At 42.5% G+C, this 19,404-nt stretch overlaps 1 protein-coding gene across 3 annotated transcripts in view; it reads left to right on the forward strand.

Moving 5' to 3' along the window:
* sorcs3a (sortilin related VPS10 domain containing receptor 3a) overlaps window positions 1-19,404 on the forward strand; it is a 225,158-nt gene that overhangs the window by 126,156 nt on the left and 79,598 nt on the right. For all 3 annotated transcript variants that reach the window (XM_008422187.3, XM_008422206.3, XM_081611734.1), the window contains exon 4: window positions 6,618-6,776. In XM_008422187.3, coding sequence (XP_008420409.1) covers window positions 6,618-6,776 — 159 coding nt within the window. The remainder of the gene's footprint in view (window positions 1-6,617; window positions 6,777-19,404) is intronic.

Genomic DNA, 19,404 nt, shown 5'->3' on the forward strand with positions numbered 1-19,404 from the left:
TGCCTCCGAGTTCTGTCAATCACTTTTCATTTCTTCTGACACTCTCTGAATTTTGTTCATCGATCTGCACATGGTTTGCATTCCACTTTTCACCATCTGCCTCGGTTTTCTGCTCGTCTAATGACAAACACAAAAAAGTACTTCTGAATCTGCATGGTTAAAAATGGAAGACTTCAGCAGACAGCTTCGCTCTTAGCAGAAGGTTTTCCACACTGATGCACCCAAAATGGTTGCTGTGAATTACAAACCCCTGCACTTTCTTTGTGCTCTGCTTCTCCGGCTGCAGTAAATTACATTTAATCAGATTCAGTTGAAAACTACTTTATTTATTCCAAAGGGAAATTAAATGTTGTAACTCAAATCAGTCAAGCATCTTCAGAAAGTCTTTGTGGATGGTGAGGCTGGGGCTAGAAAAGATCTCCAGTAGCAGCCAGTCTTGCAACTAACCTGAACAGACCTCTGACTAAAGACTGCTTCTGTAAAACAGTCACATGACTAACAGTTCAACATCTAGCCAGCAGAGATGATATTCCACAGTAACATGTTCCAGATGACACTATCAGTTGCTGGCAAACTCTGCTAATCCACCTCCTTTGCTCTTGTCATTCCTTTTAAAATCTCTCTCTGGTCATATGGGTGGAAAACCAGGCAGAAAACCGTCCTGTGTGTGTGTCTGTTGCTCTGTGATGAAGTGGAGATCTTCAGGGTATCCCCCCCCCTCTCGCTCTTTTGGTAATGATGGAAATACACCAACTGAAAATTAAAAAAAGTAGGGGATATGATCACTATGATGGTTTGAACTTCTTCCTTCTCTTTGCTCCTGGTCTGCATCCATGAAGCCTCCTTTTCAACTCTTCTGAAGTATTTTTTTGAGCTCCCAGTAGTGAGAACAGCACCTTGTTGCCATGGTTACTCATCACAACTGTCCAAAAGCAAAAGTGCAGCAGCAAATATTCTTTCCAGTTGCACAGCATCCAAAACCAGAGGGAGTAACTGTCCAAACATTTAACATGTCAACCAAAAATGAAGAAAATGAGAAGAACCCAAGCTGCTCCAACATGCTGCCACCACGAGCAAACCACACATCACAGGCTGGACCGTGTGATATTCAGCCAAAAACTGTTGATGGTGGATTTTTTTCACTGCGTTGTTCCCATCATCCCACAGTCCTACCTGGTAACCAGCCACTGGATGCATGAAGTGGGAAAATTCACACATTTTCTACAAAAATGAGCCAATTGGCTCATCTCTCAAAACTCCCAACTGTCTCCTTATGAGAGCACTTAGCACTCCTCTGCAGGTAAGAAATCAATTTCTCATGAGTGCAATCCAATTTAATCCAAAAAGAAAATAATAGTTTTAAAAAATATAAACCCAACCCTGAAAAAAATGGGATGGGATGCAAAAAAAGGGAATGTTTTCTGCATTTATTGGCTTTGACTGCGTAATAATAAATTCATCTGCATATTGCACCAACATATTTTAAGTGCCATTTATTCAGTGAAAAACAAAAATCCAACATGTATTAAAAGCACTGATGCTACAGTTATTGACGTCTGCAACACAATTGATCAAATTAACAGTTGGACCCATCAGTCCTGGCTCCAGACAGACCAACCTGGAGAAGTTCATCTGCTGCTGTTTGTGTTTTCTTTTCATTAGCTTCCTCTGTGGTGTTATCATTTTGTGACTGTTGACTCCTATTGTTGAACAGCTTTAAACTCGATCCATTGACGGCGTCCACTGTCACATTACCGATCAGTAGCATAAAGAACCACACAGACAAAAAGTGGATTTCAGCACAAAAGTAGGAATCTGGCATCAATAGATGCTGTGTGAATGTAGCCAAAGAAGAATGATTCTACGATTTTCATGTGGAGAACATTTACAGAGCTGTCAGTTTCCTTGCGTGGGAATCCAGATAAAAAACACTGGTTTGTGGTTGTTAGGTGACAAAATGTGTAAAATAAACTCATCACTTGCTAGAGGCTGGCCTTCCTGCTCTGAAACGGGTTGGATGAAGCTGAAGCTGCGCGATGCCAGCAGACTAATGGAGAATAAGGCGTGACTCGTTAGAAGTGGTTTGGGTCCTCGGGTTCATCAGCATCACTCCTCCAAGGCCGATCCAAGGTGTTGACCCTGAATGTGTTTGCATGTCGTCGGAGTTAATGGGATCCTGCGAAGAGCAGAGCCGCGTCGTGGCGAGGGACAGATCATAGCCGGCACTGATTACTCCTCGTGACTCACTCACTCCTGCATTTTCATGCGGAGAAAATGTAATTCCACATGAAGGCCGTGGCAGGAACGCGCTCCCCCAGGTTCTCTCTGCGGGAGATGTGACGCGCAGCCCTTCAGACGGCTTATACCTCATGAGATAAAGTTTATCCACGACTCAAGAGGGAAAATTAACAATCTCATCATTTCCACCATAGTTTCCAGGAGAACTATTTTTACTTCCTGTCTGCCTCTGTTAGTGAGTCATGGCAGCCAGGAACTTGTAGTAATGCTGATGATGGTTGTCCTCTGGCTCTTCTCATTGCCTCTCTGTGCTTTATCTCAGGCCTAATTATTTCGATTTACCATCCTGGAGATGGATGAAAGTTGCCCGATGCTGGCTGCAGCCCTTTGTTGGCTCCTCGTTTGAGGGGCTTTATTTAGCATCGGCCTGTTCTATAAAAAGAGCGTTTGTAGCTAATCACTCACTGAAACCTATAATCGTCCGCTGCTCCCCCCCCCAACTGTATATGCACATATATTGAAATATTTTGCCCTCACTAGCGTTGCCGCTGTGACATTCCCCAGAGATGCGGTAAAGATTTGAGCGATAGTGACGACATTTAGCAGAAGGCCTCGGCGGTGAACTCTTCAGCTGCATCGTGTCGTCTTTTCTTCATGCTCTCTCTGCAGTTAATTGAACGGCTGCTCAACGGGGCTTTAAAAAAAATTAAAGACATGCACAGTTAAGATGCCACGGAGGAAGAACGGCAGTGAAAACATGATAGCTAAATGTGGGTGATTAAGGCCTGATCCGTGCCTAATGAGCATACTGTGAGGACAACTGTGTTTCCAAAGCTCCCGTGGAAGACAGCCTAAGCTCGATTGATCCGCCGTGATTCATTTGCTGCAGGGTGTCTCTTTACCTCCGTCTCTGATCCATACCTCCACTTAACTTGCCATCTGACAACTATCCGCTTCTATCTCGGCGCTGCAGCTTATGCACAGCTCGACACCAGGCTGATAAAACACAAAGGTTATCCCCAGCAACCTTTATCGATTCCGTATTGTTACCCTCCTCACTCGCCCCGCTCCCTCGTTAAGGCTGAGTGGAGGCTGTGAGGGAAATCTTAATCAGTCTTTGATGATGCCATTGGTCACTGTGAGTTTGGGGATGAATAATTATTGTTTACTTTAGCAGGAAAGGGCAAGGCCCTGCCATTACAGTACCTCGCTATAATGTACTCGAGCTTTTATTCATTTTCTTAGTTTCTCAGGTGTTAAAACATTCAGGACCATACATTCTGGCCTTAACGTATAACCCAACCTGATCGACCCCCAGGTCCACTTGATCAGTTTCATGCATATTTTTCACATTAAGGTCAATATTAGAACTATAAATCTGAAATGTGATGTTAAATTTATGCTAATGCTCCTAAAGACAAACCCAGCGTGACCAGTTGAGATGAAAGCATCACCTGTTGAAGTTGAAAATCCTACTGGGAATATTGGAGCTTCTCTAGCAACCCTGACTTTTCATAACTTGTAGTTGGAAAGTTACCAAGTGGAATCTGATGTTATTGCTCTCTCCAAGCTGAATGGTGGGAGGATCTGCTACGTTACGCGTTTAGTTGTGTACTCCACTGATCTGGTTATTTTGGAAGAGTGACTGTTTGCTTATCGTCATGAAGTTGGAGCTGAAGACCCCATGAACGAACCTGCTGCTGTCTGATATTACGCAAGATTCCTGGACTCTTGCTTTGTCCAGCTACACTAACATTAGAATCCAGACCTCAGTCTAATTGGGAAGGAGTGATAACTGCTCAGACAAAACCAAAAGTCAACTTTTTGTGTGGATTTAAACCATTTTTTCACATCACTTTGAATCCACTTTGCCCACATTAAAGCATGGTGGTGGCAGCATCATGCTCACAGAAAGTTAAAGCCAGAAGAAAGACCAGCATTTATGTAAAGTACTGGTCAGTGGGAGCTGAAAACAAATGTACGTCACGCATCTTAGACTCTGACATTTTGAAACTGAGTCGTTTCCTTCTTTTCTTACTGAGATGCTTTTCTGTCACATTAAAACCTGGAAAAATACATTCAAGTTTGTGTTTGCAGTTTGAAAACGGGCTTATAATCACAGAGGCGACAGACAAGTTTTAACAAACATGAGGCGTGAATTTGGAAAATAATGTTTTCACACTTGTTGCTAAATGAGTAATGCAAATGTAAGAATATTGTCCAGCAGCTGCTCCGTGTGATGAAACAGAAAACCATTTAGAGCTCAAAGACTGAAGCGAACGCTGGAGATGAAAGCTCTGCAGATGGAGGTCAAAGAGCAGGACGAAAACTTCCAGTTCAAGGCTTCAGCACAGAGCAGCAGCTCATTTTAATACAATCTTTTTGGATTACGTGCACACATTGAAATTCCTTTCTTTTCTTTTTACCATTAACTTCTGATGGTTGATTCTCAAAGTGAGCCTCTTACAGCCACATTATCGAATATGATTACAGCTTAAAAGCTGGAAATTACATCTGATAAGCTCCAGAGAGGCTCGCAGATATCAGCAGCATTGGCGCTGCGCTGTGACAGGTAATGAATGGAAAGATCGGCGAGCCCACGCCAATGAGAAAGCCAGATTGAGAAAGTGCTGCCTGTTTATTGGTGCTTAATGAAAAACAATTTATCTAAATCACCACCAGGGAGAGTTCCTGCTTACAGCTCTGGAAGGAGGGCTGGCTTTTCTGTCAGTGACAAATGTGCTGCTGTTCTTCCAATTCCAGTGGAATTGACGAGAGAAAACACAGCTATTTGGACCCCAGCGCTGCCCGCTGTTCCACCGCGCGCTCATGCAACATGCATGGTTGGTGGAGGTTTGAGGAGCAGAGCAGCTCCAGCCTACAGGACAGGCGCTGGCTATTAGGCAACACATGTGGACAATAACTGTTAATTTGCAGAAACCCACTGAGGATTCTGGGCTGCATGTTGGTGGATTAAACCCGTTTGAGGCCGTAACTGGAAAAACAAACAGCTGCAGACACCAAACCACAAAGGAACAGCCAAGTGTGAACAGCTACTGGTAAATGGAGAACAGAATCAATGGGCCTGAACTCATCCAGAGCAAAAACAAGGTGGAGTTTTATTTTAAAGGTGACAAAGATGCCATTTCTTCTAACGCTACTGTCAGCGTTTCCAACGAGGCTCCATGAATGAAAACCTGAAACCGGATGAAAGCTGAAGGACTAGAACCACATTTGGCTCCAGTCTGATGGTTAAATAGCAGATTAAAAATATCAAGTATCTTTGTTGTTGAGCTCATTTGTCTACTCATTCAAGAATTTAGCAGCAAAAGGGAATATAATTGAAAATGTAGATTTTTGTTTTGTTAATGTTTTTTATTAAAATTTAGTTCATGGTGTTTAATTAGAGACTCTGCAATTAACTCAATTAAAGCATTTAAATGTCCCACCATTAAAAATCAGATTTTCATAATGATGCTCTGCTTTGTGTCGGTCGACCACCAAACGTCCCGATTCGGCTGCAACCTCATGAAATCTGTCAACACGTAGGAACACAAATGCTCCTTTTTCATGTGAAATAATGTAAATCCCCTCCTGCCTTTTAGCTTACACTGTAAAATAAAGAAAGCAAACTAATAGAGCCACTTATTCAAGATAATGCATCAGCTGTCACTACGGCGCTGCTGAATAAAATACGGTGATTACGGCTACTGTGAGGAGCTTCCTGTAATTCAAGGCAAAATTCCAGTGAGCATTTAATCTGCTTCCAGAAAGACTCTAAATGTCATTAGCTGAACGATATATGCGGTAAAAGTTCCTCTCCTTATTGAATTCTGTTGGAACCGTGACGGCTCCCGCAGAAACAGTTCAAGCATGAAATTACGGCTTCTAACCCCCGCTGAGCCGCTGAAGCTGGAATTAGAATTGTACTGGAAGAGGAAATGCTAACAAATGACATTGTGTGGTGCAAACTGATAAAGACAGTAAGTTATTGTGTGTTTAGGTTCAGTCATGCCTGCTAAATCACTCATTAGAAGCAGCTCCTCTCGGCTGCAGCTGGAGCAGAGGAAGCTTTCTGAAGGAGGCTTCAACCTGTGTGTTGTCGTTTCCTTTTTGTTTTTCCCTCCTTGTTGTTTTGGACAGATATGATGATGAGTTTTGACCTCTGAAAGCACAGAAGGCTCCACAGAGGAGCTTCAGCAAAGCCGTTTGCCAAACGTAAACCTGCAATGTGCCAAATTGGCGAAACATTTTAGGTCCGACGCCGCTCCTGCTTCTAACGTCTTATTTCTGTCTCCTCTCATCTCCTCATCTCTCTCTCTCTGTTCCAAACTCACCCTTCCTCTGTGTTTTCCTCTCTTCATCCTCCCTGCTCTCAGATTATGGTCCTGACTGATCCGGAGTTTGAGAGCAGCGTGCTCATCAGCACTGATGAGGGAGCCAGTTTCCAGAAGTACCGGCTCTCCTTCTTCGTCCTGAGCCTTTTATTCCACCCCACAGAGGAGGACTGGGCCTTGGCCTACAGCCACGACCAGAAGGTGAGACTCTTCACGTCAGATCTGCTCATTTAAAGAGCTCCAGCTCACAATCAGCGTTATTACAGACTCCTTTAGAGTAGACGTTCAAGCCTAATTAAAGGAGGTCCAACTCATTCCTGTTATATTCCAGTGTTGAGTCGTGGTTTTTGTTGGTTCTGGTTGTTTGGTCTTCAGTTACGTTCTGCAGGGAAAATGTTGCATTTAGGAGGGAAAAAACCTTCATATTGCATCTTAAAAACAATACTTTTTATGTAACTGAGCATAAAACTGGGCAAGAAATTAAACTGAAAACTTTGGAACAATATTTTTTACTCGTATAGTGAATTAAACTAAAATGTGAAAGAAGGAAAAAATGTTAAATCTATTAAATATTTAATCTAATTATGAAATGCTTTGTTGCTGTATTGGGTTGAATTGATATTGGGTCTTTATATATTCATTTTATTTTTCATCATTTTTAATCAATACTTAATTTTGGCCACAAAAATGCCTTTTATCTCTGTTTTGATGTTTTTATTTGGTTTTTATTTCCTGAAAGTTTCATGTATTTCAGATGATGATGATGATGAAGATTTGAGGGTCAGTTAGCTTTAGCATCTATTTCCATTAGAATAAAATCCTCTGATAATTCCTGAAAACTTTTACTGTTTCTTGTCTTTTGTTGAATTAATTAACACAAATTCAGGGAATTTGAAATTCATATTTTCATTTCGTTAAAGCCGATTTGTGAATTCTTGCCGTCCTTCTGGTGTCTTTTGGAGTCTTTAGATCCAAGTAGCCTGTTCATTCAGGCCATGAAAATCATTTCATCAGCAGGATTTTCACAGCAGCAGGTTGCTCTGCATCTATATATGAAATGATTGGATTCTGTGGTGAAGTTTACTGGATCTAATGTTTAAAAATCTCAGTCAGTGGAGTCAGATCATCGGTTCATCCAGACTAAAGAAAAGCTTCAGTAGGTTGTTTTCAGTTATTCCAGGAGAAGTGTCCCTTCCACCTGTGGCCATGATGGTGTCACCTTCACTGGTCTTTGTGTCTCTGCATGAAGCCCGGCGCGCCGTCCTCACGCTGAGCTCCGAGATTGTCCCAGTAAATGTCGGCCATTAAGGTCAGTGACACTGATGTGGGAGCCGAGCGGTCGCTCCACAGGAGGGAGATGGACGGGGATCAGTGGCGGTTCAGGCAATCCTGTCAGCAGCTCACATCTGAAAAGGTTGTCACAGCGTGAGGGACGGGGACAGGGACACAGACAGGGACTGGGACATGGACTGGGACACGGATGGGGACAGGGACACAGACTGGGACACGGATGGGGACAGGGACTGGGACGGGGACACGGAGACTGGGACAGGGACTGGGACAGGAACGGGGACAGGGACACAGACAGGGACTGGGACAGGGACTAGGACAGGGACACGGACAGGGACTGGGACAGGGACTAGGACAGGGACACGGACAGGGACTGGGACACGGACTGGGACAGGGACTGGGACGGGGACATGGAGACTGGGACAGGGACTGGGACGGGGACACAGACAGGGACTGGGACACAGACTGGGACTGGGACACGGACTGGGACACAGACAGGGACACGGACAGGGACTGGGACACAGACTGGGACTGGGACACGGACTGGGACACAGACAGGGACACGGACAGGGACTGGTTGGTCCAACGTTGTTACGGCCGAGACATTTTAAATTTTGACAGAAATGTGGAAGGATGTTAATTTATACCCGACTACAGCAGAACCTTTAACGCCATTAGGTTTTGTCTAGAAAATGACAACTAGAATGTGCAATAAGACCAATAAAGATATGAGGACACATTCACATACTTTAAATAATTTTGACACATTTGTTAATAAATATTTCATTTTAAATGTAGGATTGAAAAAGGAACCAAATGTAGAAGTTCTTGTTCTGCAGAATCAGCCCACACTACGGGGCAATAAACTTCATTTTTCGTCATGTTTTTTATTCGTACAAAAAAAAAGTGTTGCATGTATTTGTATTCAGCTCATAACTCAATAGTTTCTAGCAGCTTTTTCATTTACAAACTGAAACCTTTGGCTTTCCTTCCTTTGCAGTTTTTTGGTCCACCAAAAAACCACCAAAAATCCTGAATCCTGTCATGGAGGATAAGTAAAAACATGAGGGAACCTCAAGAATCTGCAGCACTGTGATAATATTAACACAAACAAACAAGCTAGGAAATTCCTCTGAAGTTAAAGTAAAGGGAGAGTTGAAAGGGCAGCGCCTTCAGTCAGAGTTCTGGGCAAAGCATGAAATCACTGCAAGTCCTTAGCAGTCAGCAGCATCTCCTAATTCTGAAGCAGTGTGTTCTGATGTTAATTAAAAACAGCCCTCAGCCGGTTACATTATGTATAAGAGCTGCAGCCTGCAGAAAATATGAGGTGCTGCCACCTTTCCCATGAAATAGACTCACAAGATCAATGATGGTAACAGCTATTGATCTCAGTGATTAAATACGCAGCAGCCATGAGGCGGGAAATACATCAAGCAGCCGAGGAGAAAGTTCAAGAAGGCTCCGCCAGCTGAGAGCTGGATGGAGCAGCTCAACGTTAATGAGGTGGACAGTGATAACAGGTATATGAGGCTAATGGTTTATGTGGCTTTAATTTGCATCCTTACAGGCAAAGTTGGCGCCTGAAGCAAAAGGCTCCGGCGTGATTTTCACCTCCGCCGGACTCATTTTCACTCCCATCCTGAGTGTGTCATCCACACGCTGCGGTTTCCTCCTCGGGGCTGTTGTCGCAAATATGTTCTTCGTCTGCTAGTTAATAGGGATTTGCACAGATATTATTGGTGGCTTAATTCGACCTGATTTCCCTCGCAGCCTCGGCGTTTCGTCTTGACTGTCAAGCCGGCAGCAAGGAGCTACAACATGCTCATTTTCAGCTGATAGTTTTCAGACGAGGTCACTGTGAATGTAATCAGCTGGAAGTTGGTGTTTAAGTCGACCGGCGCCCTCAGGAGCAAACTTAAAGAGACATCAGGATTCATGTGCAGACAAATGGGCTCGACTGAAGTGTTTGTTGTGTTTCTTGATTCTTTTTAAATGACTTCTCTTTTTAAATTACCATCTGGTTGAGTCCACTTGTCAAGTAAATGGATATATTTTTAGATTTGAAGACTCTAGGTGACCTTTGGAGGCTCTCATCTCGGCTGTGAACGGTTTGTGAAGACAATTACTCCTGGACATGGACGTAGTCTCACGTTAGCTGCTGTTGCTGTTCCTGCTGCCAACAGACGGAGTTATGCAAACAGAGAGATGGTGACAGGAAGAAATTCTTTCATTTTAACCGTTTTTATGTCTGTTGTAACATTAAACTGCTGAACTACTTTACCTTAAACGAGTCATTCAGTCATTCTCGTAATCAAAGAGTTATCTGAATAATTAAATCTGAACACCTTTCTTCCTAAAGTGTGTTTCTTGGTTTACATAATTGTTTATTAATCTAATAAAAGAATTATGTCCATTTTTAGCAACCAAGTATCTACAGTCACCCTCAGAAATCTATACGTCCCTTTTAATATGACGGGATTTCATCTTTTAAAAATATTATGTCATGATAAATCCTTTTTCCTTCACTTGTCAGACTCTCTCCATCCCTGAACTCTTGTTGGTCGACCGGTCAGTCGGCTGGTTGGTTGGTTGGTTGGTTGGTTGGTTGGTCAGTCGGTTGGTCGGTCGGTCGGTTGGTCATTCGGCCGGTCGATCGGTCGGTTGGTCAGTTGGACGGCTGGTAAGTTGGTCAGTCGGTCGGTTGGTCAGTCAGTCGGTCGGTTGGTTGGTCAGTTGGTTGGTCAGTCGGTTGGTTGGTCGGTCGGTTGGTCATTCGGCCGGTCGGTCGGTTGGTCAGTTGGTCGGTAGGTTGGTTGGTCGGTCAGTTGGTCGGTCGGTTGGTCAGTTGGTTGGTCAGTCGGTCGGTTGGTTGGTCAGTTGGTTGGTCAGTCGGTTGGTTGGTCGGTCGGTTGGTCATTCGGCCGGTCGGTCGGTTGGTCAGTTGGTCGGTAGGTTGGTTGGTCGGTCAGTTGGTTGGTCAGTCGGTCGGCCGGTCGGTCGGTCAGTCGGTTGGTTGGTTTGTCGGTCGGTTGGTCATTCGGCCGGCCGGTCGGTCGGTTGGTCAGTCGGTCGGTTGGTCAGTCGGTTGGTCAGTCGGTTGGTTGGTCGGTCGGTTGGTCATTCGGCCGGTCGGTCGGTTGGTCAGTTGGTCGGTCAGTTGGTTGGTCAGTCGGTTGGCCGGTCAGTCGGTTGGTTGGTTTGTCGGTCGGTTGGTCATTCGGCCGGCCGGTCGGTCGGTTGGTCAGTCGGTCGGTTGGTCAGTCGGTCGGTTGGTCAGTCGGTTGGTTGGTTGGTTGGTTTGTCGGCCGGTTGGTCATTCGGCCGGCCGGTCGGTCGGTTGGTCAGTCGGTTGGTTGGTCAGTCAGTCGGTTGGTTGGTTGGTTTGTCGGTCGATCGGTCGGTTGGTTGGTCAGTTGGTTGATCATTCGGTCGGTCAGTCGGTTGGTCATTACCATTTTGTTTGTATCTGGAAGTCCAACATTATGTTAGCTCAGTGATTTCTGGTTACCTGTCTTCACATAAAATGGGATTTTTAGTCGATGTGAATGAAAGTACAAATAGTGTTGAAGAGTTTTGATCCAAAAAAAGTTTAGACTGATCTAAGTGAGCCAGAAAGGAAGGAGCTTGAAAAACAATCAGTTCTGTGGGGTGAAAGGTCAAATCCAAGGTGTTCGAAGTTGTAAAAGCTTCTGATTTCCTCAGATATTTAATAAACTCTCATGCCCTGAAGCTTTTTTTGTTGAACGGCTTCACAGCTACGGGATTTAAAGGATACTTCAGAAGGTTTTCTCCACACATGCCTGAACAAACTTGAGACAAGCTGTGACTCTTTAATGGACTGCAACATGATTAACTCATCCAATAATTACATTCTACACGAGAGCCGTCCTGTACACTGTAATCAAATATTGTCTATAATCAGCTTTTATTTCCCTGTGAAATGTGGATTTCCAACCTTTGACAGAACAGATTCTTCTCTGCGCTGCTATTCGTCAGCGATAATTATTATCTCTGGTAGCTCTATTGTTTTTCTTTGGCTGCTATTAAGATTCAGAAAGATAAAGCTATTTACTGTTGCACCTCCATGAAGTGGCAGAGCTTGCAGAGACAGATGCTACGTCTTGCAGCTTGTATGATTTATTGTCCTTCTCTGGTAAATGCAGCCTCATAAAAACCCTGTAGATACATTAAACATAAAGCTTTCCGGATGTCGTTTGGTTGGAGGACTGCATGTTTTCATCAGCTACACCTGCAGCACACCTGCAGGGTCATTTTAGTCGGTGGAAGACAAGCTGGCAACTTGATTCTGGGCGGAAATATCCTGTAAAGCTTCTAATTGATCATTTGGTGCAAAAATAAAAAAAACATATTGTATCATCACTTTCCGCTGTGTTCAGGCTAATAGCTCCCGATTGTTGCAGCAGAGACTTGACAATGTGTTTGGAGTGACAAACTTGATCATCAGTGCATAACAAGAAGGTGACAAAGTCTCCAACTCAAAGACGGCCCATCACCAAACGCAGGGCCTTAAAGCTTTCTTTAAGAAGCTCCGTCTTTAATTCAACACCGTTAGAAACCAGAGCTTAAAATAGTAAATTGTGTTGCAACTCTGGTTCCTTGAGCAAACACTGTAAAATGGCTCCTGGTGATCCGTGACTTTCTTCACACCTTCCCAGATCACTGCATGGCCGGTGGCTCTGCAGCTTTCATCCTTCAGGCATGTTCTGCTGACTCTCTGCCAGCCGTTTCATTCAAAGGTTAATTTCTTTCCCAGCACTGCTATAAGAATCGAGTACAGAAATACACATTATTATTTTCTGCATGTTCTTCATGTTCTATTCTAGTATTCTCTCTTTCACTCTGTTGCACCGTTACAAAGCTGGAGCTCGACATGTTGCCCATCTGCAGCAGCTTTATCTGTTATATGTCGTTTCTCGTTCATTTAGCTCAGACTCTACTTATTGTTGCAGATTAATATACAGAGAAAACATTTGACCAGAGGTCACTTATTTCATGTAATCTCCTGGTATCAGATGTTTTGTTCTGACAGAGAAAATAACAAAAATATACATTTTCCCATGAATACAAAAGAAACTATTTCAGATGGTGAATCTGATGGTAACAGATTCTATGCATCCGATTTCAAGGATGTGACTCAAGTGTTTCTTGTTGTGTAAAGGTAGTGAAGTGTAAAACTCACTTTTAGCTTAAAACAACTACAGAAAGTAATTTTGTGATTTATTTAATTCTTACTTTCAAGATTTCTTTTATTTTTCAGGCTCAGAGACGTGATGTTGGTCCTTTAAGGCAACAGGGAAACAAGATGATGAGCTGAATCTGTGAAGATCCAAATTCCTCACATCCAGAGACTCCAAAGCTAAATTTAGACCAGAATAATGGCGACATTATTGCTTCTGCACGTCACCGTCATGAAGGATGTCTGGAAGTGCAGACTTTCAGCTTTCAATGTAGAACAGAATGAATGTAACTGATTGTTTAACTGTTTCAGCCTTGAAATATCTTCCACAGCTCGTATATGAAATGTAAAATGAAATCAGGTCTCAGATGCTGGTAGAACAGAACAAGTTTAGGCTGCAGAAACACAACAGATTCATCATGGAGACAGCGGGAGCGTTATGAGCGGCTGAATCAACAGTTTGGTTCATTGTGGGAAAAGCAAACCCGCTCAGCAACATAAACAAGCTATTTGTATCTTTGCAGAGGGAATCGCCACAGTGCAAACACACCAGTTACTCAGCGCTCTCACACCTGGCCAAACCACTTTAGCTCATTTTCTCTGTGTGCTGTCAGAATACATTATGTGTGAAATATAGTGAGGGTAGCCTGCTGTGTGCTAAATGCTAATGTCAGCATGCTTCCTTAATAATCCGACGTGTTCGAGTCTGTTTTCACTGAAAAATGATGCAGTTCATTCATTTTTCAACTCGAGTTTCTTCCCATTTCTTAGAAGAATTTGTTAAAGAACATGTTGTTATGGAGAACACAGGTCTAATCATCCCACATTCATTTTGCATATTGAACAAGGCGTTCCTGCCTGGACCTGAGAATAAAACAGGCTGACACACACTCAGCTTTATTGATGTCACACCTTTCAAGCACAGATTAATTTCATAATGCTTCAAAGTGCTTCACAGAACAAACGCAAATCTTCAAAAAGACACAAACACCTCGTTGAAAAGTGGTTTTCAAGAGCTTATAAAATACTAATGAAATAATAAAAACTGTAAAAGATGAAGTACATTTCAACAAGATCTGGAGGAAATCATGAAGCTGAACACAAGAAATGCAGAAAGTCCAGTTTTTTAAACAATGTGTCAGAATTGAACTAAATTAATGATGTATCAACAAGATGGGCACTTTACAGCTAAATGGGATTCATCAGTCTTACCACAGTTGTACTGAAGTTTCTGAGGTTTTAAAGCATCATTTGCTGTGTTGTTAGAGCAAAACCTCCCCAGGTGTTTTTTCCTCCTAGTGCTCCAGTTTCAAACAGATACATGTACGGTTAATGGGCCACTCTGAATGATGGAGAAGGGCGCCACAGCCAACCACCAGGCATGGGGCAAAAGTAGGCATTGAAAACTGGATGGATCCAAGTCGGCATAGCAACAATCCAATCTGGACAGGAAATTAACTATTTTTCAGTATAGCTTATCCATCCATCTCTTATCTTTATCCCTTGTGACATCGTGAGGGGAGCTGGTGCCTCTCCAGGGGTCAACGGGCGAGAGGCGGGGTCACCCTGGACAGGTCACCGGTCCATCACCGAGCTGGTACCTGAGGAACCGGATATTTATTATTATCTTTACAGATGAATGCTGATCCCAGAGATCTGTTTCTTATAAGCATAAAGATAAATGCTGGTAAAAAATGACTACAATCCTGGGTAATGTGCTCAAACTAATTGACTTAGTTTGTGAAATTGAGAAAGTTATTTTTAATTTAGCCATTTCTAATGCAATAATTAAAAATGTGCATATAAAAACATCAGCATATTGGTAATTTCCTTAGATGACCAGGAAACCATTGATTAGATTTTAAATATGTAATATCCGTGATTTAAGCATGATCTTTATGAGACTTGTAGCTTCCTTTTCTTTTGTTTATTTAACAAACTGTTCAGTTGAACATATATAATCATCATGGCCAGTAATATTTTGTGTTCATGAAACTAGCCGAAGACACAAAAGTGTTAGCATGAGAAAAGTTGTACAGCTGTGGGCTGGCATGGCAGCTGGAGCGATATGTAGAGCATGGTGAGAGCTGATCTTCAAGGTGAAGGAGGTTTTCCAGGCCAGCAGTGCTCTGATCTGATGTTCAGGTCATGGAGAGGATTAGAGGATGTTCATTCAATGTGAAGGAGATATAACTACACCTTTTAAGGTTTAATGTTTAAATAATATGCAAAAACAATCCAATAAAGGCTAAAGTAGACCATCTGTTTTATATTTTATCCTGCAAAGCTTGTAGTTTTTATATAGATCGGTAAAGTACTCGTTAATATGAACAGTGACGTCCTCAGCTGCTGGTAAAATTTTACTCGGTATCAAAGCAGAAAATGAAGTCGGTGAAATGTGTGAAATCCCTGCTGATGTCCTTATTGTGGACGTTTCACAGACTGAGTGGCTCCCTCTGCAGCGGGTGACTCATGTATAAAACTGCTTAAACGTGTCCTCTACAGCTTGTCCACAATGTACGATAGCTTGGCCTCTTTCAAAGCATTCTTATTGATTTGGTCTTTGCAAACAAATCAAGACTGACATATTTTTGTTTTGCTCCCATATTCTAAAAATGTGCCTGTCAGGCTCCTGTTGTGACTTGTCAGCACACCTCTGAGCAGCGGTCTGCTGCATGCAGGCCCACAGACCCAGACCACGTATTACCTGCTGATCCCACCAGCAAGCAGAAACACCGGCGGAGCGCTGACAAATTGAAATTCCCTTTCTTCTCATTTCCTTAGAAACAGCAGAAGTAAACAAAAAAAAAAAAAAAAGCCAAAGCTGCACTTTAGAAAAACAAAGCGAAGCTGCTGGTACAACTGATGCATGTCGAGTGTAACGAGGACGAGGGCTTTGAGGTTCAGCCCCAGCCTCATGCACAGCCGTCCGCATGGAAAAATCTGCTGCGTATTCACAACACTCTGCAATTTCATTACTCTAAGACGCTGTACAACACACCCCGTGTCCAAGTAAACATTTAATTTGTGTCTTCCTATTTCCACTGGAGCTGTGGTAATCCATTAAGGCTGGAGCATCTGTGGCAAGAAGCTTGGGTCTCAGAGGCAGCAGCAGCTTTATTACAGACTCTGACCTGGAACGCATGTGGGATTCAACCAAAGCTCTCCATGGCACTGAGCAGGCAGCATCCTGCAGATGGAGGGATTAATGCCATTAGCAAGGTGATGGATGGCTCCACATGAAGCAGTAATAACACAATAGATCACGACTAAATGATCACGGACTGAGCTGTCTGTGGAAGGTTAACTCCAGATGGTGGAAGAAGAGAAAAAGCAACAGCTGATTCATATAAAGACACGTCTGATGTGAAATAAAGACTGAAAGCAAACAAAAAGATCACAGGAGCGACTGAGTCGGCAGAGGAGGTGCATCTGTTTAACTCAGCGGGCGCATATCAAAGAAAACCAAGAATCACAGATCGAGAGCGGCCGGCATGCATTAGGAAATATTTTATCGCACGTTCCTGTGTCCATCTGGAATGATGAAACTGGAGATGGAGCTTTGAAATCAAAGGGAAATTATGGATACAGTGAAGCATGGCTACATGGGGAAGAGAGGCATCCGAACAGATGGAGGCCCTCACGCCGATGGAAGGCTGGAGTATGTTTGTCACTCCTTTGTGAAACAGCAGATGGGAGTGTGCTGCCAGGCCAAAGGGAAAAATGTCAACAGAAAGAAGAAGTTTGTGCTGCTGCTGCTGCTTGTTCAGATCCTGATTGACTCTTTAAAAAGACTGAGGAACGACGTCAGAATGAGAAAGTTCTCTGTAGCTTTTGCTCTCTGTATGAATTAAGATGTTCCTGGAATATGAAGGGAAATTACACAAAATTACACGTCTTTGTAACACCTACGTTTAACCACTATAGTAGGTTAGTCTCTTATTGCATGGGCCAGGTGATTGAGGTGTATTTATGCATTACAAAAGAGGCTCTATTATCAAGAATATGTTATAGAGCCAATGGTTTCCTTTTCCGGGGTTTAAATTTATCAAAATGCTTCTTTATGCAGTGAAAACTAACAGAGTAGCAAAGTTCGACTTTTAAGAGACATTTTAAGTACAATTCTTCTTTTGCTCAGATGTTTGGTTGGCTGTAGAGTAGTTTGTGGAATATACGTCTTTTTTAAAGCAGGGATTTCTTTACTTTAGTAAGAACATCACTAAACAACATTACATTGCAGTAATGTGATAGAAAAAAGTGAAATTAAGAAAAGCAGATGAGAAAACACGACCAAAATGTATGAAGTAGAAGTTTAAATTATAAGAGAAAATAAAAATATTTTCCTTGTTGCTGATTGGCTGTACAGTGGAGATAAGGAAGATATTAGCTGAGATGGTTTCCAGTACTAATGCATATTCAGGTACGTTTGGAGTTTGAACTATTAAAATAGGCAATTAAAAGCATTTTGGATGAGGTTCTAAGTATTTGCAGATTTTAGTGGAGTATCCACCGTCTCTGTAAAACGTTCCTGACTCCAGATGGAGGAAAAGAAAAAGCTACAGTTGATTCATAAACATTAATGTCTGATGTGAAATCTACGAATCAAATAAAATTCTTTAACCCTATAATTTAAAGAATTTAGAAAAAGAGAAACAAACCAATATTAGATATTTAATCTAGCTAATCTTGCAAATAAATAGAACATGATATCAAATATAAGAAGGAAAATGTGATCAGATTTGCTTCGAAGGCGTGCTCTGTACCAACGTATGATGCAGTGAGTGATGAGGATAAGTGACTCATATACAGGTTGATTTTTATGTATCAAAATCAGTTTAAAATAAGTTTTCTTTGCTCATGAGGATCATACAGTTGCTAAAATTAGCAGCTTGGACTGTAGGACGGCCTCATATCCTGCACACTGCGCCGCACATCAAACATTTACAGCTTTTCATGCAGTGTTACTCAGACATGTTGGCTGCAGAGGAGACCAAAGTGATGACTTCATCAGAAAGACGCTGCTGGTGTTGACAGAGATCATTTCACTTACAGGAAATACTGGAGAGAAATCATGTGAGGCTGATGGGCCCGTAGAGCCTGGAGACCTGGTTGGACCTGAAAGCAGGATGTGTGAAAGAATTTCAAATAATTTGGTTCTAAAAGTTGCTTTGACTCAGCATAAGGATGAAACTAGTTGAAATTAAAGTCTGTGGCTTTTCCCTCAGCGGCCAAAACTGTCATATCCTGAGTTTTGACACCTGGATATTTTTGATTTGAAAAATGTTAGAAGAGTGAAAACTGAGTGAACTTTATCTTGGTTTTAGCTTGGTCTCTTCCAGATATAGTTTGGCTGAACCTGTAGCAGCTGAGGAGTTCAGCTGTTGTTGGTCCTTTAATGAATAAGTTGTGCGTAAAATTTGCCTAAGTTTGAACTGAAGTTCATCAGTCATTGTGACTTAAAGCTGGATGTTTTAATTTGCTGTTTTTGCTCCCAATCTGACATTTTTCTGACTCTGGGTTCCAGTTTGAACATACTTTTTGAATTAGGCAGCAGCAGCTGTTTGTTCATCTCGGTGTACAGAGCGGCCATGTCCTCATGGAACAGTCTTATTCCCATAACCGTTCTCTGTGGTTCATGAAAAGTTTATCTGTTTAAGTCATTTTAAGGTCACAAACACAATTGCAGAAGGCTGCTCTGTTTCTGCAGGAGTGTTTGATGATAACAAACCTTCACCTGCTGTTATGATCATCATTTATTATTCATTATTTATTGGCTACTGTAAACGTGCTAAAGTTTATTCCTCTGCAGAGAGTCAGGCTATGTTTAATGATTTTTATTTGACCTTTGAACTTCTTGTAAAAGAATCTAAAGCAGTGGTTCTTAACCTTTTTTGAGGTACCGAACCCCCCAGTTTCATATGCGCCAAACCCTTCTTATCCCCCCCTCCTGATGACACACAAAATACTTTGCGGTATTCTGATTTAGTAATGTAATTATACTAGCTGTGTTACCACCCCCACGCCACTAGAGGCAGTAGCAACCCCAAAAAGATGCGACTAAGGAGCAGATTTAGACTATAGAATTTGGTAAAAACTGTGAGTTTTCTGGAGTAATTAAAGACACAAGTTCAAATCACGACTTTACACAAGTGTGTCTTTACCTCCGCAGCAGAGGCTCCGCCGAACCCCTGAGACCGACTCACCGAACTCGTGGGGTTCGATCGAACGCTGGTAAAGAACCACTGATCTAAAGTCTACCCAGTTTCAACCAGAACCTGAACGGTGTGTTGCCATAGAGAAAAAAAGTCTATTGTAGGTGATCTGAGATCCAAGAACTGTGAA

Source organism: Poecilia reticulata, chromosome 1, assembly GCF_904066995.2.
Source record: "Poecilia reticulata chromosome 1, P_reticulata-male-v2, whole genome shotgun sequence".
Classification (NCBI taxonomy): domain Eukaryota; kingdom Metazoa; phylum Chordata; class Actinopteri; order Cyprinodontiformes; family Poeciliidae; genus Poecilia; species Poecilia reticulata.